Consider the following 22835-nt stretch of genomic DNA (forward strand, 5'->3'; position numbering starts at 1 on the left):
TGGTAAAGATACACAGATAAAAGAGAAACAAGAAGAATATTAAGTACAATTTTATAGTTCCCACCATTTAGATGGTAGGATGGCAAGCTGTTTTGTGATACTGCCAATCACATCAGGGATGGATGGGACATGTGGAAGAAGAGCCATTTAAGTTTTATTGATTAAAATGGGAAGAATGTAGCCACATAATACATTTTCACAATAAAGTCTAGCTGTGGTCTAAGTACATTATTTCTACTAAGGCTGTATTATATAGTTTGATTAAGGTCATTATTTCCTTAAAAAAAAATAATAAAGGATTTCTTTATTCTACAGTGATCCTAGGTGATTTTGATATTTTATTCATCTATCCTTGAAAGACTTATTAGAAAAATATCTTTACAGAAACAGAGAGATATATTCTATTTCTGAGAGGAAACCAAATAATTATTTCTTAGCTATAGAAAGAATTTCAGTGCTTTAGGAGACAAAGGCCACTTTCTGTTGAGAGTTGGCACATACTATGATTTTTTTTTTGACCAATTTAATGTTTGTGGGACTAAACAAATTTAATCTAATAATTTCAATCTGTTTCATTTCACATGGGAGGAAAATCTACCAGTTTGTCAAAAACACTGCATTCTTAGTTAAGAACAAAATACTCTTCAAGGTCAAAGGGAAATGAATATGACATACCTCCTGAGCATATATTTTAGTTCATAAAGCTTGATTTTCAAAACAAATGACATGTCTTATCTAATGCTATTTAGAAATATTTAACTATGTTCTGCAGTTTTCAACAATGTTCTCTTAATGTGAAATTTAATTATGAGACTTTAATTCATTCATTTTCAAGAAGCTAGTTCTGAAATATGTGCATTTCTAAAACTTTTGCCAGTGTTATATATTTAAGATTAAAAACTACAAAGACTTGATTTTATACTCATTGCTTCTGAGTTGGTGCATCACAATATGGCACATTTTCTACAAGGAGTTCTTTCCTAGGGACCAATTCTGAAAGAAAAACAAAAAGTAATTGATATCATTAAAATTAAAATAAAATGAATATACACTCTTCCTCCTAACATTTGTAACAGTAAAATAATGAATTTTAAGGTAAGTCTTCCAGAAATATTTTATTTCAGTTAACTTCAAAGGTAAAGTCCTTGATTTTATTTTTTTATTTATTTATTTTCTTTAAGTCCTTGATTTTAAATGGAGACTGTTAACAGGATTCTCATTTCAGATTCTATCAAAATATATATGATCAACTTAACCCTTTATCATTTATTTATTTATTAAATATAACTAATTACTTGAACAGAATTCTGCTAATGCACATTATCACCTATCTGATGACAGATTACTGAGAATTAAAACAATCAACTTGAAACTTTGTTAAACTGCCTACTATACAAAAAGCAAGACCATTTTCCTAATTTAAAGATTCTAAATTTTACTGAATAGTGGTTCTCAAATGGGGGTATTTTCGGTTGTCACACCAAGTGAAGAATGCTGCTGGCATTTAGCAAGCAGGAGCCAGGGATGTATGGGACAATCTGGTGCTGTAAAGAACTATGTTGTTTAAAATGTCAACAGTGCCTTATTGAGAATCCCAGTTAAACAACAACAACAACAAAAATCTTACTGGAGGGATGCCTGAGTGGCTCAGTGGTTGAGTGTCTGCCTTCTGCTCAGGGCGTGATCCCAGGATCCAAGATTGAGTCCTGCATTGGGCTCTTGCAGAGAGCCTGCTTCTCCCTCTGCTTGTGTCTCTGCCTCTCTCTGTGTGTCTCTCATGGATAATTAAATAAAATCTTTAAAAAAAATAAAAATTATATAAAAAAGCTTACTGGAGATCAAGTGAGATATAGCTTTTAATTAAAATACAAAATTTTGTAAAGATCAATGATTTTTCCTTTTTTTCTCTAGAAGAGCTGAATGATTAAAAAAATGCTCATATCACATTCTATGAAATAACTTGGATATAGTCTTCAAAAATATCAGGGTCACGAAAGACAAAGAAAGACTGATCGCTTCAGATTAAGGAAGACTAAAAAACATGGTAACTAAATGCTATTTGTGTGATTCTCAACTGGATCCTAGGCCAGAGCGAATTTTTCTTCTTTTACAGAAAACAAGTTAGGACAAATGAAAACATTTGAATGATCGAGTTTGGTAATTACATTGTGGTTTTATAAGGGAATATCCTTGCAAATTTAGCAAACATATATGTAGGTATTTTTTAAAAATGCACTCTTTCTCCAAATCCAATCCTAGTGGGCTGTTATGATTTTAAAAATGACCATTTGGGGTAAAGAAGCATTATGTTTACAATTTATCCTCAGACCATTCAGAAAAAAATTGAAGGACGGATAATAAAGCAAATGTGGTAAATGTTAGCATTTATGGAATCTGGGTAAAGAAAATTTCTATACCCTTCAACTTTTCTTACATCTTTCCTGTAAATTTGAATTATTAAAAAATTTTTAAAAGGTATCACTAAAACAAATTCAAAAGGAAAAATAACTTAAAAATAATGTTATGAGCCAGATTATAATTGTGGTTTACCAAAATGAAAATCAGCTAAGTCATTATTATTTAGCCATTGTTTGTATCTCATCTACTACCAATCTTTGGCGATACCACCAGAGAGCAAATTATAGTTTAGGTTTTAACTTATTAGCAATGGCAGTAAATTGTTTCACTTATCAAACACATATGTGCCATTTTATGCTGAACATCACCAAATGAAGATGCAGAGGTGAATATCTAAGTCTCTTCTGCACAGCATGACTACAGTCAATAATATTGTATTGCATATCTGAAAGCTGCTAAAAGAGTAGATCTTAAAAGTTCCCAAGAGAAACAATTTGTAACTATGTACTTAAATAGACATTAACTAGACTTACTGTGGTAATCCTTTTGCAATATATGTATTGAACAGGGGACTCGAACCTCCCCTGCTGAGGGCTGCATGCTACTGCATTTAAATTGCTACCTTGGCTATGGGGTTAACAGCTGTTGTTGTGGCAGCACTTGGAGAGCAAGTCTAATAGGCCCACGTGTAATCTGCTGTGAAAAACCATTTGTATAGTGTGTGTTTAATTTTTTTAATGTGTGAAAATAAAGACAATTAAAGGGAAAAAAAAGGAATCATGTACAAATGAAACTATTATTTTCAATTATACCTCAATTTTAAAAGGAAGAGATTTAATTTTCTCAAATATCAAGAAATACAGATTAAGGCAATCCTGGGCTACTTCATACCTCAGGTCTTTGCTACCACTAAGAAGCCAGGCTCTTTTTACTTTTTTCCTAATCATTGTTATGTACAGGTAGCCACAGGCAAAGATCCTGATAGTTTTTAAGCGTGAAGATTTTCATCCTTTGGTAATGGTCTCTGTGTTCTGCCCATTCCCCCAACTCTAAGATTAATGGATACTTCTTAAAGTAATGAAAAATTACAGGCCTCAGTAAGTAAATGAATTGTATGTATATCTGATCTTTTTCTGGCAAATGGAAATTGCTTGAGGCGCTGATTTTATTTCATGTCAGAACTCAAAAGCCACCTGTCTGTACTGGCTATAGGGTGAGTGGGTAAGAGCAATTCTCATTTTCAACACTGCAAGACTGTAAATCTCAAGTATAGGACTCTCAATCAGATAGAAAAGTGCCCTTAGCAAAATAGTACTTCCTTCCATATTTGCTTTGCACCAACTAGCTTAATCTGCATTCATCCTCTTTTTCAATGTTTTGCTGAAGGCAGGAAGAAATAACCAGAACATCTTGCCATTCTGGTTATTTCTCTTATTTCTGTAGCCTCAGCTGGTCCTTGGTCTGTGTCTCAAGAAACACAATGAGCCACTGACCTTATGTTTCATTACTACATAATGAGGACCATCAGCCTAAAGGTTGTAAAGGTCAGGTCCACATAGTCCTATCCCCCCTCTAGTTTTTTGCCTTCCATTCAACTAATTCCACATTTTAGGTTATGTAATTTTCTGTATCCTACTTCTGATAACAACTTCTATTGTTTTTAGTTAAAAGAAACAGAAGATGACTCTGGCTGATGAAGCAGAAAAGTCATTTATTAAAAAGGTTATTAGTCTAACTCATGCAATGATTTTAAGGGCTTAAGCATCAGGCAAGCTTAAGGCTAAGCTTCCAGGAACAACGTATAAAAATTATACTGCAAAACTGGCCTCATAATGAAAGCTGCGGGTGCCTACTGGGCACTAAAAGAAACTGCCACCACTTATACTACCATGGAAAACAAGATGTTACATTTCAAACGCTGCTGGAAACTCAATTTTACTACATCTACTCCTGCCACCACACCTATGCCACTTCTCAATCAGTAACTTGACTCTGCAACCACTGATGCTACTTCTGCCTGCAATAGAGATTCTAAGCCAACCCTCTTTTCTCAAGTTCATTTCTGAATATAAGTAAGTATACTGCACCTATATCAAATTCTATGCCTGAGGTATAAAGAAAACTGAGGAACTGAATTTCCTAGATTTTATAATGGGAATTTAGAACTCAGCAAGATGGATATCCCTGAAACAAAATGATCAATTCAAAGAGTGGTAAATAACCAGAAAACTTGCCAAAATTCACTACTCCATCCCTTTATCCAATTCACTTTAAATGATTTTTGAAATCAAAACTGCCTTACAATTGAATTTTTCTAAATTAACTCCTAGCACTTTCATTAGGCCAAATATATCATAGGCATATTTACATGCTGTTATGCTATTTTTCACTGTAATACTGCTTTATGGATTATAAAATCCCTGATTTTGCTCTCTGTATTAGACATCAACGTATCATAACAACATAAGTTTACTGAAGTTGTCAAATCTTGAAAAAGAAGTATACTGAGATCATGATTTATTTCCTCTACTTTAGGCCCCGGAAAAACCTTATCTATTATGGTCATATGAAATATAACAATTAAAAAGTAATTTCGTCAAATAAAAAGCCTTTAATTCACTTGTGGCCCAAATCAAAATGTAGGTCAAAATTAAAAATAAATAAATAAAAGAGGAAGGAGTATTTCTTTTTCTTTTTTTTTAAAGATTTTATTTGTTTATTTGAGAGAGAGAGAGCATGAGCTAGGTGAGGGGCAGAGGGAGAAGCAGACTTCCCGCTGAGCAGGGAGGTGGACGTGGGGTTTGATCCCAGAACTCCAGGATTATGCATAACCTGAGCCGCAGGCAGATGCTCAACCAACTGACCCACCCAGGTGTGTGAGGAACGAATACGTCCAAACTCTTTATGAAGCCAGAATTACTCTGATACCAAAACCAGACAAAGACACTATAAGAAAAGAAAACCAGAGGCCTAGATTTATTTATTCAACCAACGTTTGTCGAATCACATGAACTTGTCTTAGAACAAAAACCATAAGATAGTTTTAGGCATAGACATGTATGAAAAACCACAGAACAGAAGTTTAAAAATGCACCTGAAATAAAGAATAGTTTCCTGGAACTTTTTTTTTAATGTAACACTCATGTATTTTGTTTGTCTCAATATATGTTAGAGAAGAAGTTAAAAAATATGGATAATGCTGTTTAGAAATGAAGTATGATTAATACATAGCCACCTGAAGTCCTAAGTTTTCTTTTCTTTTTTAAATATTTTATTTATTTATTCATGATAGACATAGAAAGAGAAGGAGAGAGGCGAGACACAGGCAGAAGGAGAAGCAGGTTCCATGCCGGGAGCCCGACGTGGGACTCGATTCTGGGGCTTCAGGATCACGCCCTGGGCCAAAGGCAGGCGCCAAACTGCTGAGCCACCCAGGGATCCCAGTCCTAAGTTTTCTTGTTCACAATTTGTTTATCATACATTTTCTTATTCATAATTTTTCTAATTCACAAATTTGGTGACTGTCTATAAAATACATGTTTGATAAAGGTCAACAATGAAACCAGCTGCCAAAGTTCATATGAGAAAGAGGGCTTTCACAAATGTCAATAATCAATGAACAGTGTAATCAAGGGGATAAATTCAATATTTTTGTAAGACATAGTTATTATTTTTCTATGCACTATCTAGGAAGGATAGGCTAAGACCAATGATGAAAATGATATGAATCAAAGATTATGATCAATCCAAATGCATGTACTTGAGATACCAAAAACAAATACACAAATAAACAAGCTACACACAGAAAAAAGTAGGGGATAAATGGAAAGAAGAGTTTCCCTAACATTTTTCCTTTGTCCTGCCCCCAGTTTCCCCAATATTTTAAAAAGATTTTAGAAATAATGAATCAACAAAACTAAAATTCAACCTAGGGAATGGGAGAAGATATGTGCAAGTGACATATCCAATAAAGGGTTAGTATCCAAAATATATAAAGAATTGATACAACTCAACACCAAAAAATCCAATTAAAAATGGGCAGAAGATATGAACAGACTTTTCTCCGAAGATATACAGATGGCCAATAGAAATGAAAAAGATGCTCAACATTACTCATCATCAGGAAAATGCAAATCAAAACCACAATGAGATCTCACCACACGCCTGTCAGAAGGGCTAAAATAAAAAAGACAGGAAACAAAAAAGTGTTGAGGATGTGGAGAAAACAGAACCTTCAATCATTATTGGTGAGAATGCAAACTGGTGCAGTCATTGAGGAAAATATGGACATTTCTCAAAACATTAAAAATAGAACTACTCCATGAGCCAGTAATTCCAATAGTGGGCTTTTACCCAAAGAATAAGAAAACAATAATTCAAAAAGATACATGCACCCCTGTGTTTAGTGCAGCATTATTTACAATAGTACATAGGCAGAGGGAGAAGCAGACTCCCTGCGGGGAACCCAATTGCAGGACTGGATCCCAGGACCCCGGGATCATGACCTGAGCCAAAGGCAAACACTCAATCACTGAGCCACGCAGGCACCACTGTTTACTGCTCTTATAAATACAATTCAGATCTAATAATTTCTGATATATTCTCATGAACTAAAAATAAAGCTCTGTAGGACTTACACTATTAAATATGAAGATTTATTATGAGGTTGCAATTATCAAGACATTATGACATATGATTCATGGATAGAAACACTAATTAGAGTATAAAGTTCAGAAACAGATATATGCATATATAGTTATCTGATTTTACAAGAGTGATCCTGCAGTGCAGTGGGGAAAAAGTGTTCTCAATAAATGAGGCTGGATTATTAACTGGACAGTCACATGTAAAAAAGTAATTTTTGACAAATAGCTTATGATTTCACTTCTATGTGTGACCAATAAACAACAAAAACAATGGATTAAAAAAAAAAAAGCAGAAAGAGACCTAGAGATACAGAGAACAAACTGGTAGTTGCCAGAGGGGACAGTGGTGGGGGAGTGGGCAAAAGGGGGTTAAAGGGGAGTAGGAGCTACAGGCTTCCAGTTTTGGAATAACTAAGTCACAGGGAAAAGGTACAGAATAGGGAATATAGTCAATGATTATATTATTATACTATACAAAGTGCCGTCTGGTGACTAATGGAAGCTACACTTGGGATTAGCATAGCATGTACAGTGTTGTCGTATCACTATGCTGTATACCAGAACCTAACATAACATTTTGTCAACTATACTTCATTTCAAAAAAAAAATCTTGACTCCTATCTCACACCATATACAAAAATCAATTCTAGTTGATATGAACAACCACAAGAAAAGATCAAACAATAAAGCTGGGAAGAAAGTATAGGAGAATCTCTTTATGACCTTGCTTGAGATAGACAAAGATTTTTTTTTTTTTGAGATAGACAAAGATTTCTTAAACAAGACTCAAAAGTATATACAATAAATGAAAAAACTGACAAAGTAGATTACATTAAAATTAAGAACTTCTTAGCAAAAGATAACATTACCAAAACAAAAGGCAAGTCACCAAATAGAAGATTCTTGCATATCCAACAAAGAATATGTTTTCAGAACATACAAAGAATTTATTCAAGTCAAAAATAAAAAGGCAGATAAGCCCTTGGAAAAATGGGGGAAAGACTTGAACAGACATTTTATAAAAGAGAGTATCAAAATGGCCTTTTAACAACTGAAAAGGTGCTAATACTTCATAGGTTACCAAAGAAATGCAAATTAAAATCACAATGCACTAACATTACACAACCATCAGAAAGGCTAACATTCCAGAGATAAAGAGTACCAAGTGTTGGTGAGGGTGTCAAGCAACTGGAGCCAGACACTGCTGCTGGAAGTGTAAATTAGTCTAACCACTTCCGAAAACTGGTTAGCAGTATCATACATTAATTTTGATAATTACAGTGGAGTATTACAAATGTATTTTTCTCTTATGATTTTAATATTCTTTTCCCTAGCTTACTGTACTGTAAGACTATAGTATATAATATATATACAAAACGTGTTAATGTACTGCTTATGTTCTTGGTAAGGCTTCTCATTAATAGTTGGCTAACAGGGGCTAAGTTTTTGGGTAGTTAAAAGTTAACTAAGAATTCTTTTTTTTTTTTTTTAAGAGAGAGCGAGCAATTAAGCAGGGGGTAGGGACAGAGAGAGAATCTTAAGTAGGTTCCATGTCCAACTCAGAGCCTGATGTGGGGCTCTTGTCCAAGACTCTGAGATCATGACCTGAGCCAAAATCATCAGATGCTTAACTAGTTGAGCTACCCATGTGCTCCTATACATTAATTTTCTAATGTGCAGGAGGATAGCAACTCTAGCCCCTGCACTGTTCAAGGGTCAACTGTACACACACACACACACACACACATGTAAATGTATATGTAAATATATGTAGAAAATTTTATTTTTCATATATGTATAAATTTTAAACCAAAAGGCACATTCAATAATGTTCAAGGAATCAATATTCATTATAGTCCAAAACTAGGAATAACCCAAACAAACAGGAAGGATAAACTGTGGTATATTTAATCAGTATTTTTTTTTTAAGATTTTATTTATTTATTCATGAGACACAGAGAGAGGCAGAGACATAGGAAGAGGGAGGAGAAGCAGGCTCCATGCAGATGTGGGACTCAACCCCAGGACCCTGGATTCATGACCTGAGCCAAAGGCAGATGCTCAAACGCTGAGCCACCCAGGTGTCTCTATTCAAACAATATTTATCGAATTGTTACTATAGAACAATACAGATGAATCTCCCAAATACAATGTTGAGAGGAAGAAACCAGACAAAGTAGTAATCCTATATGATTCCATTTACATGAAGTTCAAACATTTTATTATATTAAATTAAACAGTTAGGATAGTTGTTAGCTTGTTGGAAGGCGGTATCTGGAAGGGACATGAGGGGCTTTGGGGATGTTGGTAATATTAAATAGCTTACTATGGATGTTGGTTACATGGATATTTCACTTTGTGAAACAGGATGCATAGTTACAAATTGTGCACTTTTCTGTTTGTATGTTATACTTCAATAGTTTACTTTAAAAAAAGAGAAGGCTTTCAAAAATTTGAGTATCATTTTTGTTGTTGTTGTTGTTGTCTCCAAAGACACTTTAGGGAAATTTTAAAAAATGTAACGTGAAATAAAAATTCTGCTGAAGCCCTATAAAGAGTCTGGAAGTATAACGGAGGATCCTCAACCATATTTCCATTTCCTAGAATTATTTTTAAAGTAACTCTAATCATAGAATAAAAGGTAAAGAACTAGATAGTCTAGGCACATGATAAATGGTAAATGTTAAAAACCCCAAATATGATGAAAAACAAGTCATACTGTCTTTTAACTATAGTTCTGTAATGTAACCAGTAGTTAAGATTAAAAAGAAAAAGTAAAGTCAGAAAACATTTTTCTTTAATTTTACTTACTTAGTGTATTGTGGTCTGTGTGAATACCTTGTATAACAGATGTTCTGAGTAACAATTCAACATCGGAACCTATTTTTATTAGCTGTTAAGAAACCAAACAGAATAAATCCTTTGGGTATTTTTTTCAATGGTCCATATGAATGCACTGTTTTTGAAAATTGTAGATTTACTGTTATTTCTTTTTTGGTAATGCAGCCTTTAACTTACCATTTCAAGCATACAGAAAACTCAGACATGTGTGTACTTTTAACTTTTATCCATCTGTTCTGTATTTTGTTTCAAAATAGATTCAGAGTATTTTTTGTTAGAATATATATTTTATGTTTAAAATTCTGTTTTCTTTTTCTTTTGGAGGAGATTGAATCTTTTTTTTTTTTTTTTTAAGATTTTATTTATTTATTCATGAGCAACAGAGACAGAGAGAGAGAGGCAGAGACATAGGCAGAGGAAGAAGCAGGCTCCATGCAGGAAGCCTGATGTGGGACTCAATCCAGCCATTCCGGGATCATACCCTGAAGTGAAGGCAGGTGCCCAACTGCTGAGCCACCCAGGCATCCCTGATTCTTTTTTTATACAGTTGGATATTCTAAACACTAGGAAAAAAAAAAAAAACACTAGAAATAATACTGAATTAGGAGTTGGAACACTTGGATTCCATAAATGGCTCTATCATTAAGTATAAGGCTTTGGGTTAATAACTAAGTTTCAGTACTTATAAGCAAAATTAAGAAGTGGACTAGAAAAGATTCTCAAAGCTGAGGATCCCTGAGGGACCCTGAGACCCTTTCAGATATCATGAAGTAAAAATGATTTTCTCAATAGTAGAGCTTTCTGCATTGTTTGAGTTGTGAGCAGAAGTAGAACCTGCTCCATGGAATACCATTTTATATGAATGAACCACAGAAAAAGTATGATCATTCAGACTTGGGTATATGGCAAACATTTCCTTGAAAATGAACGAGCTGACTCTGTTACTTCAAGAAAACAAGTGTATTTGCTAACAATAATGAAATTCAAGTCTTCAAGAAAAAATTAGAATTCTAGGGAAATTGTATCTGCCACTATGAGCTTGATAGTTTCTCAATAATTACAGATCTTTCTGATAAGATAGATATTAATATTAATAAATACAATTTTAAAATATTATATACTGAACTATGTCAACATTTAGAAGATATGTATACTTGGTGAACCTATATTTTCCAAATCAATGGTACAAGACGTTACAAAATCATGCATGGTTAAAAATCTATTCAAACAGAAAGATAGATTAAATCTATTGGTCTAGTAAATGAAGACTTGAGGGCAGCAGATATCATATAACGCCTCTATTTTCATCATTTCCTCTTAGTGGCTAAGAAAATTATAAGGGCTTTGTAATAATTGAAAGACTCAATTACTATACCTCTTCTATTTTCTTGGGAGAAGTTTCACTTTTATTACTTTTGAATTCTTCATTTATCTTTATTCTGGCTGCTAGAGAAAGAAAAAATATATAATTATTTCTTTTCTAATTCATAATTCCTATCCCAAGAATGTATATGTTACTTGTTATAAATGACTACTTCTCTAGTAGTCGAAATAGTTTTGCCCTATGTGAAACTAATTCTAAAAAATTAGGTATTTATTTAAAAAGTGTCCTGGAAGCCTTTGACAGGCTGGCAAATTTGTAATTAAACCTACTGTATTCTAATACTTTTGTTTCCTGCTTTTTACTTCCAAGTTCATTTGTATACTTATAGCTATCAGATTCCAATGAATAATTTTCAATGCTTTCTTTCCATGAATCTAAAAATTTAAATTAAATGCCTTAAGATACAAGCATGTTAAATTTCACACACACACACACACACACACACACACACACAAATAAAATAAAGACACAGTAGCAAAATATATATATAAGTGGTTTGGGTGGCACGTAAAGTGAATGATAAATAAACCTTTTGTTCCTGTATACCACTGACACTTTGACATCATTATAGTATAATATAGTCTAATATGAAACTCTTATTGTTGCTGTGAGCATATAATGGAACAACCCATGTAAAGTGCATGGTAATTATGCAATGTTAGTTGTTCTCATATCATTTAATAACACTTAAAATGCTGTTGATGGAGAAGAGTCAGAAAACCTTCCTTCTATGTTTTATATATTTCAGTATAAGGTGGTGAAGATTGGGATTTGGAGTCAAACTGCTTAGGCTAATTCCCAGGTCTACCTCTTACTACTAAGATGTGGGACAAATCCTTTCACATTTTGTCAGTTTTTTCCCATTGGAAAAAAAAACAGAAATTATAACAGTAACTACCTCACAGGGATCTATGAAGATTTAAATGAATTTGGTAAAGTATATATAACATGATATATATACTTTAATGTTCAAGAAATTATTCTTGGTGAATTACAAAAACTTGAATTCCTGATGGGGATACTACCTAGGTGTATCCTAGGTGCCCTCTTAAAGAGCTTCAGAAATCTATGTAGTACTGCATATGACCAACACAGAACCTAAGCTTTAGAGCTATGACTTCCAGATATAATAGAAGCCACTTAAAACATGAAATAATAAGTCTGTAATCATTTGGAATACATTCTCTTTCATAGCTGCTATCACTTCTAGAATGATATAATATGGAAGTATCTGGTCCTAGAGAGTGTGAAAATGTGATTATATAATAGAGAAATAAGTTTAATGACTTGACAAGCAATGGAGCATGCTGAAATTCTGATGTTTCCTGATTCTTTATGAAAACTTGATCTTTGAAAATTTTTCTTTAAGTATATACTCCTCAAACTAGTGTAATGTAAAGTAATCTTTATAAAACGTAACATTACAGGAGAGATGTGAAGATCATTCTCTAAGATGGGTCTTTAAAAAAAAAAAAAAAAAAGATTTTATTTATTTATTCATGAGAGACACAGAGAGAGAGAGGCAGAGACACAGGCAGAGGGAGAAGCAGACTCCATGCATGCAAGGAGCCCCATGCGGGATTCGATCCAGGGATCCTGGGATCATGCCCTGAGCCGAAGGCAGATGCTCAACCACTGAGCCATCTAGGTGTCCCTCTAAGATGGATCTTGATCATACAAGTTCTCTTGGATATATCAGTAGCCATGTGAAGAACTGACTTACTCCAAAATGGCAAAAAATAAACCTACTTTTTAAATTTTTTTTAAAGATTTGGTTTATTTATTCATGAGAGACACACACAGAGAGAGAGGCAGAGACACAGGCAGAGGGAGAAGCAGGCTCCATACAGAAGCCCGACATGTGACCCGATCCCGGGACTCCAGGATCACGCTCTGGACCGAAGGCCGGTGCTAAGCCACTGAGCCACCCAGGGATTCCCTAAACCTACCTTCTAATGCTCTGGTATCATTTTTAAAAACCTGTTGTCTGGTCCTGTGTAATGTTTTAAAGAGCTGTAAAACCTGTAAAAAAAAAAAAAAATCAGAATTCAGATCTTAAAAGAAAAAAGATTTATATTTTATGTAATTACAAGGATTACAAAGTGTTTCTTTTCTGCTACTTAGACTATTTTTCAAAATAGCTGGTGAAAACCAGCGTTTGCCAAAACAACTTTCCCTTCGCTATTTACTTTTAGATTGTAAAAAATTAGCTTTATTTACAAAAATAATACCAAATTCTTTGAAAAAGAAAAACAACAAAGGATGGTTAAAAAACATTAATAATCTCTCTGCCAAAATCAGACTGCTATAGTAACAAACTTTGTCCGGTATGTATTTGTTCTCACTTTTCTTAACATGCTGCGGCCTTTCATCTGCTCTTAAAGTTTACACACAGATACACAAACTCATGAACTTATTATATCTTACGAGAGCCCAGAAGGAAGATCTTTCAGATAATTTAGTAAAATGTAATTGTGATTTCCCAAAGAGAAGTGGAATGCTGATACTTCAGAATATACTAAGACTGTTAAAAAAATAGAAGAGCCTGACATTTTGGTAGAAGACAGATTGTGTAGAGGCTTTGGTGTCAGGCCAAGCCTACCTCATACTTATCAGGTTTAAAAACGTACTCAATATTGTTCCCTCAATATTGCTTTTTCTCCTGTCTTCTCAATTGTAGAGAATAGAAGACACTGAGTTTTTCAAGTTGGAAATCTCTAGGCAATTCTTTAAATCTACATTACTCTTTGCGTAGAAATTTTAGGAATGCTTAATGTTTTTTTTTTTGAATGCTTAATGTTTTTGATATTCTCCATCCCTGAAAATTTTTTAAGTTCAGACCCTCCCATCTCCTGTTTAGACTACTTAACACAGATTTGTCACTCTGCCACTATTCCCTCCTTTCCTTCAATCCATTCACTAGATAAAATAGCTAATATTTATTTACTAAGTATACCCTGTGTGCTAGGCAGTTTTAGGTATTTACATATATTAGAAAATCTATAACATGAAAGGCAGACATCAAAACAGAAACAGGAAACATGGAGCAAAAAACATAAAAACAAAAATCAAACCACAATGAACTTCCTCAGAAACATAAGTAACTGAAAGATGGAATAACAACAAAAAGAAATCATAGTAAATTAAAAAAGGAAAGTTCAGAAAACGCCCCAAAGCTCTCAGACATCAAATGAATGATAGCAAATATTAAGGTGAGAAAAAACAGCCAAGAAATAGAATAAAAACACAGAAATTGAGGGGAGAAATGAAAATTAAGAGAGTAGTCTAGATGGACCAACAGTGGGATGCCTGGGTAGCTCAGCGGTTGAGCATCTGCCTTTGGCTCAGGGAGTGATCTTGGGGCCCAGGGATCGAGTCCCACATCAGGCTCTGCACAAAGAACCTGCCTCTCCCTCTGCCTATGTCTCTCTGCATCTCTCATGAATAAATAAGTATCTTAAAAAAAAAAAAAAAAAGATGGACCAACAGTTACATTAATAGCGTTTATAACAAGAACAGTGGGGGGCCTGGGTGGCTTGGTTAAGCATCCAACTCTTCATTTCAGCTCAGGTCATGATCCCAGCATTCTGGGAGGGAACTCCTGAGTTGGGCTCTACATTCAGCATGGCGTTTGCTTAAAATTCCCTCTCTCTCAAATAAACAGATCTTAAAAACAAAAAACAAAAACAAAAACAGAGAAAGAAGACAAAAGAAATTAAAGGGGAAAAATGTCACCAAGTAAGGTGCAAAAGTTACTTGATTGAAAAAACTCCAAGTGCCCAAATCAAAACTCGTACTATAGTACATCATGATAAAAATTCGGCACAATGCTAATAAAAAGAAAAATTTCGAAGATAAAAAAAGTTCACATACAAAGAACAGAAAATCAGAACGTCTAACTTCTAAATAGCATCGCTGTGAGAAGACAATAGTCTAATTTCTTCAAGTTTTAAAAAAATACCCAGCTTAGAATACTGTATATAGCCAAATTATCACTTAATGCAGCAGGAAACAGACATTTTTAAAAAATGTGGAGTGTCTTACCTGCCATACATCCTTTCTTGTAAAGCTATAGAATAATGTGCTCCACAAGGGGATGAACTGGTGAGACAGGTGATCCAACACAGAGATGGTAAAGGACAAATACATGTCAGCATTTGTGCAGTCAGCCTAGAAAGCAACCAGTCTAGACTACAGAAAAAGGTTGAACTGCTCCAGAAAAGATGTTCCCAGGAAAAAAATCAAACTGACACTGATTTTGGGAACAGATAAGTAGGAAACCAACCAATGTTAATAAAATCAAGGCTATTAATTTCAAGAGAAACAGAATTAGAAAAGAAAGGCAATGTAATCATATATTAGAGGACTCAGAGGTGGACAATTTAATACAACCATAACAAAAAAAAGAAAAAGTGATTCACCAAGATTTGTATAATGAAAGGACTAAGACATAAGGGGGTTGCTTAGTCATCAACTTTCCTTTTTTATTTTATTTATTTATTTTTATTTTTTAGAGATTTTATTTATTCATGAGACACACACACACAGAGAGGCAAAGACATAGGCAGAGGGAGAAGCAGGCTCCATGAAGGGAGCCCGACATGGGGCTCAATCTGGGTCTCTAGGATCACACCCTGGGCTGAAGGCGGCGCTAAACTGCTGAGCCACCAGGGCTGCCCAACTTTTCTTGTTAAAAGTCAGTAAATAGCACCTCCAAAGAGAAAAAAATTAATGAATAGCAGTTTAAATATGTTCTTTAGAAACATGGAGGCAAATATGAGAATAGCTAAAAGACTTAAAAGCACTTTTCTCTGGGGAGCAGGAATTAGGAGTATTAGAAGGAAGTACACACCTATTAGTTTCTGTAGTAACACTATTTGATTTCTTAAACCTTACACATTTATCAACTTTATAAAAACTAAAAAAACTTACTTTAGAAAGAGAAAGGGAAAAGACATTATCAAAAAAGAGATCAGACAAGCCTTGACTGGAAGAAAATATTTGCGAACCATATATCTGGTAAGGGGCTATTATCTGGAACATTTAAAGAACTTTTACAATCAGTAACTAAAACACAGACAAAGGATTTCAAAAGACATTTCTCTAAAGATAAACAAATGGTCATCAAGGCCATGAAAAGATGTGTAATATGATTTGGTATCTGGGAAATACAAATTAAATCTCAGTGAAGTACACTTAGGCCCAGCAAAATGGCTGTAATGAAAAAGAAAATCAGGAACGAGTATTGGGAAGAATGTGGAAAAATTGGAACTCTTTTGTTATTATCTGATCTAGCAATTCCATACTTAGGTATATACCCAAGAGAAATGAAAACATGTTTACTCAAAAACCTGTACATGAATGATCATAGTAGCATTATTCACAAGAGTCAAAAAGTAGAAACAACTCAATTCTACCAATTCATGAACAAATAGATAAAATGTGGTATATCCATACTGTTACCACTTGAACTGTGTTCCCAAAAAGGTCATGTTGTAGTCCTAATTCCTAGTACTTGTAAAATGTGACTTTATTTGGAAAAAGGGTCTCTGCAGATGAATTAGGTTAAGATGAGATCATTAAAACGGGCTCTAATACAATATAAGTAGTATTTTTTTAAAAAGATTTTATTTATTTATTCATGAGAGACACAGAGAGAGAGGCAGAGACATAGGCAGAGGGAGAAACAGGCTCCATGCAGGGAGCCCAATGTGAGACTCAATCCCAGACCCCGGGATCACGCCCTGAGTCGAAGGCAGATGCTCAACCGCTGAGACATCCATGTGTCCCTATAACTAGTATTCTTAAAAGAAGAAGCAAATGCCATGATTACACAGACACACACAGACGGCCATGTGAAGACAAAGGGAGGGCTCAGAGTGATGCAAGAATAAGCCAGCAAGCCAAAGAGCCGATGGACACCAAGAATTGACCGCCACTATCAGAAGCTGAGAAGAAGCAGGGATTCTACCAAGTTTCAGAGGAAACATGGCTCTGCTGGCACCTTCATTTCAGACTTCCAGCCTCCAGAACTGTGCAGACAATAGCTTTCTGTTGCTTTAAGCCATCTAGTTTGTGGTACTTTGTTAGAACAGCCATAGGAAACTAATACGGATTTTGGTACTGGGAAGCAGGGTACTGCTAATGAGTACCTAAAAATATCAGAAGTAGCTTTGAAATTGAGATGTGTAGAGGCTGAAAGAATTCTGAGGTGTCTGACAGTAAAAGACAAGACTGCCTTGAAGATTGTGGAAATATGGACTTTAAATGTAATAGGGTAATAGAAATCCAGGCAGTTTAATATTAAAGAGTGGTAGAAGACAAGTTGCATGGAATTAAGAGTGGAGAGTTAAATAAATCTAATCACTTTACAAGTTTAGGGAAAAAAGAAAGTAATTTCATTAACACAACAGCCAGCATCCCTAATTTAAGAACTAGTATACACAAAAATAAATTCAAAATGGATTAAGGGGGCAGCCCCAGTGGCACAGCAGTTTAGCGCCACCTGCAGCCCAGGGCGTGATCCTGGAGACCCTGGATCGAGTCCCAGGTCAGGCTCTCTGCATGGAGCCTGCTTCTCCCTTTGCCTGTGTCTCTGCCTCTCTCTCTCTCTCTGTGTGTCTCTATGAATAAATAAATAAAATCTTAAAAAAAAATGGATTAAGGACCTTAATATGAAACATGAAACCATAAAAATCCTAGAGAACATAGGCAGTAACCTCTTTGACATTGGCTGTAGCAACTTCTTTCTAGATATGCCTCCTGAGGCAAGAGAAACAAAAATAAACCACTGGGAATACATCACAATAAAAAGCTTCTGTGCAGTGAAGGAAATAATAAAACTAAAAGGCAGCCACAGAATGGGAAAAGATATCTGCAAATGACATATCTGATAAAGGGTTAGTATCTAAAACATACAAAGAACTTATAATACTTAATACCCAAAAAATGAATAATCCAGTTAAAAAAGAAGACGTGAATAGACATCTTTCCAAACAAGACATACAGATGGCCAACAGACACATGAAAAGATGCTCAACATCACTCATCATCAGGGAAATACAAATCAAAACTACAATGAGTTATCACCTCACACCTGTGAGAATGCCTAAAATCAACACAAGAAGCAACAGGTGTTGGTGTGGATGTGGAGTACAACTGCACCAATAGGTACTTACCCACAGAATACAAAAATACTAATTCAAAGAGTTATATGCACCTTGATGTTTATAGCAGCATTACTTACAATAGCAAAATTATGGAAATAGCCCCACTGTCCAGGGACTGATGAATGGATAAATAAGACATGGCATATAAATATACAATGGAATATTACTCAGCCATAAAAAGAATGAAAATTTTCCATTTGCAATGTTGTGGATGGAGCTAGAAGGTATTATGTTAAGTGAAATAAGTCAGAGAACGACAAATACCACGTGATTTCACTCATATGTGGGATTTAAGAAACAAAACAAATGAGTAAAGGGGAAATAAAGGAAGAGAGGCAAACCAAGAAACATACTCTTAACTATAGAGAATAAACAGATGGTTATCTGAGGGGGGATGGATTAAATAGGTGGTGGGGAATAAGGAGTGCACTTGCTGTGATTAGAACCAAGTGTGGGGATCCCTGGGTGGCGCAGCGGTTTGGCGCCTGCCTTTGGCCCAGGGCGCGATCCTGGAGATCCGGGATCGAATCCCATGTCGGGCTCCCGGTGCATGGAGTCTGCCTATGTCTCTGCCTATGTCTCTGCCTCTCTCTCACTCTCTCTCTCTGTGTGTGTGACTATCATAAATAAATAAAAATTAAAAAAAAAAAAAAAGATAGAACCAAGTGTGATGTGGAAGTGTTGAATTATGATATTGTAGACCTGAAACTAAAATTACTCTGTAGGTTAACTAACTGGCATTTAGATAAAAACTTAAAATAACAGAACTAGTATAAGAAAAAGAAAATGTCATCGGTACTGTCTTGGAACTATAAGAGCTAATGTTACCTTGGAGTCAATAAATTTTTATTAAAATGTAAAAAACATGGTCACAGATTATCTTCTCTCCCTCATTTACTTATACTAACTGGTTAATTTAGGTAGTGTAAATGGCAAGTGGATTCTCTACAGATCAGTTGGAACAAGATATTGTTACTTACTGTAAGCTTGGACAAGTTACTCAGCTTTTTTGTCTACATTTTCTTACATAATGTGTTAATATTAAAGATGTATGGGGTAATTTCTGTACTAGGTTTCAATTTAGTTATACCTACCTATCTCTTCTAAGTCTAGGTTATATGCCCTTCCTGAGTACATCCACAGCACTGAGCACTTACTATACTGTATGGGAATCAAATGTTTACTTGCTGTAGTCCTATACTTCCTCAAAGGCTATGTATTCTTTACACTTACCATAAGTATCTTCTATATGTGGTAGACCTCCCCAAAAGGGTTTTTGGAATGAATCTTACTTCTTTTGTATTCAGGTTTTCCAAGCAATTTCCCACTTCAAGGACTTTCCATTTACTACTTCCTCTTTCTGAATTACTCTTTCCTCTCTTCTTCTGGCTAATTTCTAACCAAATTTCAGTCCTCAACTTACCTTTTAATTCTAGGAGAGCCTTTTTTTCTTCTTTAGAGTAGGCTCCATGATGGAGCCTAACCGCAGGGCTCCAACTCAGATCCTGAGATGAAGACCTGAGCTAAGATCAAGAGTAGGATGCTAGGATGCTCAACTGAGCAGGCACCCCAAGATTTTTTTTTTTTTTGCATCCCTCCGGAGAGGTTAAACCCCAGTTATAAGCTCACAAAATACATATTTCAACTCAAAATCTCCCTACCTGCTAAATTTCTTGATGAAGGCAAAAGTGGTCTGTTTACCGTTGCATCCACTATGCCTAGACAGTGTAGGCTAAATGCTGGCCGGAAGGTATTATTGGCAGCTATTATGGATAGTCAATAAATTATCTGAATAACTCTGTACAATTGTTTCTACTGGTGTTCTGACAGATACTAAAATGTACTGAGAACACCAAAGTAGTACAGGAGGCACCGCCTGATGGTTCCTTACTACTGACCAACCATAGGCATTGCTTTTTCCTCACTGTACTGTAACAGGCCTTTCCCCGCTCTTTACCATGCTTATATTGCAGCCAGTGACAGGGACAGGACTCGACTGGCCATGCTGATATTTAAAGTTAGGGACGGTCAGTCTCTGAGAAAAGTGTGCACCAGCCAGGAACGTGCATCAGTTGGACAAGAGCTGAATCTGAGACCAGGTCCTGAGGAAAGCACCCGAGGAGGCCATCACTTCCCAAGGTCATTGCGAGTACTCAGGTCTCGTGTTCATTTTTGGCAAGTGATTCTGCCGCGATTTTCCGGTCATCTGACTAAATTTTTCTCCCATCTGACCTTTCATTCATTAGATGGTTGCAATCGTAGGCTGCCTTTGTCGTCTCGTCCACCTCTCAAGGATGTTAAAAAGGTCCCTCAGACAAACACTCGGTGTGGGGATGAAACAGGTGCAGAATTTGCATGACGGAGAAACAAACTATTTGCACCCTAGGAGGCGAGGAAGGAAGCACTGGTACCACCCTCCCTCCTTGCACCCGCGCAAACCCTCCACCGCCCTTCCACGGTGGTCACCGGGCTCCTCAGCGGCAACGTTCACATGCTCCATGGGGGATCCTGATGCCCCATCTGCTGAGATTCCAGACAACCTGTGCAAGGCCGTCCATTTCCCCTCCCTGTCCGCAACGCACCCAAGCCCTCCAGGCCCCCGTCACCTTGGCCGCCTGACCCATGGCTCTCCTCACCGCGGCGACCACCTCTCCTGCGGTCGAGTCGCCCCGCCTCTCGGCGACCAATCACTGCCCGGCGTGGGCCATCCAACTTCGAAGTCACGTTCCTAAAGTGACGCAACCAATCACCGCGCAGAATCCCCTTTTTAGCCCCGCCTTCCACGGAGGAACACAGGAGACGAGTATGCTGCTGGTAAGACCGCGAGAAGCTGCCAAGCCCAACTACTGGAGAGAGGAGAACGGAAATGACGTGAACGCCATGTTAGTTAGGGGCAGAGCCACTTCCGGTCTTTTCTGACGCGGTCAAGTGGCGGAGGGTGGTTTGAGATGTAGCGGGTGGCTTCGTCGTCTCTACGTTAATCCTATTGTTTGGGGGTTGGGGTTAACTATTAAAGAACATTTATGTTAACGTTTCCCAAATGGGATTGTCTCCTTGTGAAAGTGCATAAGAGCCAGGCCGTAACTACTACAACTGTCGTTAATTGGAATTCTGGCTCCCCAAAGCGCTGTTTGTACATTCTCTCAATCCCCGTAAAGGTGAGGTAGAGTTACCTGCTCTAGACCTAGGCTAGAGGGGTGCCTGGGTGACTGGGTGAGTTAAGGCTGACAACTCGATTTCAGTTTAGGTCGTGAACTCTGGGTGGTGAGATTGAGTCCCCCTCCCCCCTCGGACTCCACGCTCAGCGGGAAGTCTGCTTTTCCCCTTCTTCCTCTCCCCTTTGCTCCTCCTTGCTCAGGTGTTCGCCAGCACACTCTCTCTAAAATAAATAATTCTTAAAACAAAAACAAAACCCATACAGCTGGTAATGGAGGTCTGAGACACAAATCCGTATGCCTGATCTCAAAAACCTAGCGTTAACCCTCTACACAGCCACCTACTCTGGTTTTGCTGGTCAAGAGGTAGAGAAATGTTATTTAAGTATATTTAACTTAGGACCTGGCAAACTTCAAGAAAAATCTCAACCTTTTCCCCCATCGCATAACCATTGCTTCTTTCCCTACTTAACAGCCTTTCAGATTAATTTCTAGGTAAAACTGACTTTTAAGGTTTACCTAGTAGGAGAGAACGATTTGAAGCAATGGATCTTAAAGACCTTTTTCCTTCTCTGTGGCTTATGTCATTTTAAAGAATATTGCAAGTCATCAAAATAGCAAGATAATAGTTGACTTTTTAAGTTATAATTCATTAGATTTGCTAATAAGTGTTTAGCTTAAGTTTTTTTTATTTTTATTTTTATTTATTTATTCATGAGAGACACAGAGAGAGAGAGAGAGAGAGAGAGGCAGAGACGTAGCGTGAGGGAGAAGCAGGCTCCTTGGAAGGAGCCCGATGCAGGACCCGGGGATCAAGCCCCGGCCGAAGGCCGCTGAGCCACCCAGGCCTCCGTAGCTTAACCAAGTTAAACCAAATATACACTGTAGTTTTATATAGGAAACAATAGATGATCTCGTGACATTGCATGATGGTGCCTTCTAATTTTTAAAGAATGATTGAAACATGCTTATTTTCATTTCTAATTTAGAATCCTTGCCCAATTTCCTGAAAATTCATAATTTATTGTTATAATTTCTGGCTAACTAGGGTCCTGTATTCAGTTAACTAAAACCCCTCATCTGCCAATACTTGAAAATATAGTTCCCACAGGGCCAAAATCAGTTCAGTACTGAAGCTTCTCTTAGGTAAACCTGTATGGTTCCTTCAGCTGTTCCATAAACAAGATGACTATTTTGGTTATTCTACGAATATGTCCTGGTTTGTTAACATCTCAAAGCATGAGACCCAGAACTGAACAAGAAATTCCGATTTGTTAATCCC

General features: G+C 36.3%; 1 protein-coding gene across 7 annotated transcripts; it reads right to left on the minus strand.

Moving 5' to 3' along the window:
- Positions 1 to 134: 134 nt before the first annotated feature.
- Positions 135 to 21138, minus strand: LYRM7 (LYR motif containing 7). 7 transcript variants are annotated; one of them, XM_025994973.2, is made up of 5 exons: positions 21005 to 21138; positions 13179 to 13251; positions 11221 to 11291; positions 9816 to 9897; positions 135 to 993 (listed from the first exon to the last, which is right to left on the minus strand). In XM_025994973.2, exons 1-5 carry the CDS (start codon positions 21020 to 21022, stop codon positions 923 to 925), a joined length of 315 nt encoding a protein of 104 aa, XP_025850758.2. In that variant the 5' UTR covers positions 21023 to 21138; the 3' UTR covers positions 135 to 922. The 7 variants fall into 7 exon arrangements, with proteins under 7 accessions (XP_025850758.2, XP_025850759.2, XP_072587941.1 ...); XM_025994974.2 differs by having other exon boundaries at positions 11221 to 11288; positions 21005 to 21122; XM_072731840.1 differs by having other exon boundaries at positions 20981 to 21093.
- Positions 21139 to 22835: the final 1697 nt, after the last annotated feature.

Source organism: Vulpes vulpes, chromosome 12 (genome assembly GCF_048418805.1).
Source record: "Vulpes vulpes isolate BD-2025 chromosome 12, VulVul3, whole genome shotgun sequence".
NCBI lineage: Eukaryota > Metazoa > Chordata > Mammalia > Carnivora > Canidae > Vulpes > Vulpes vulpes.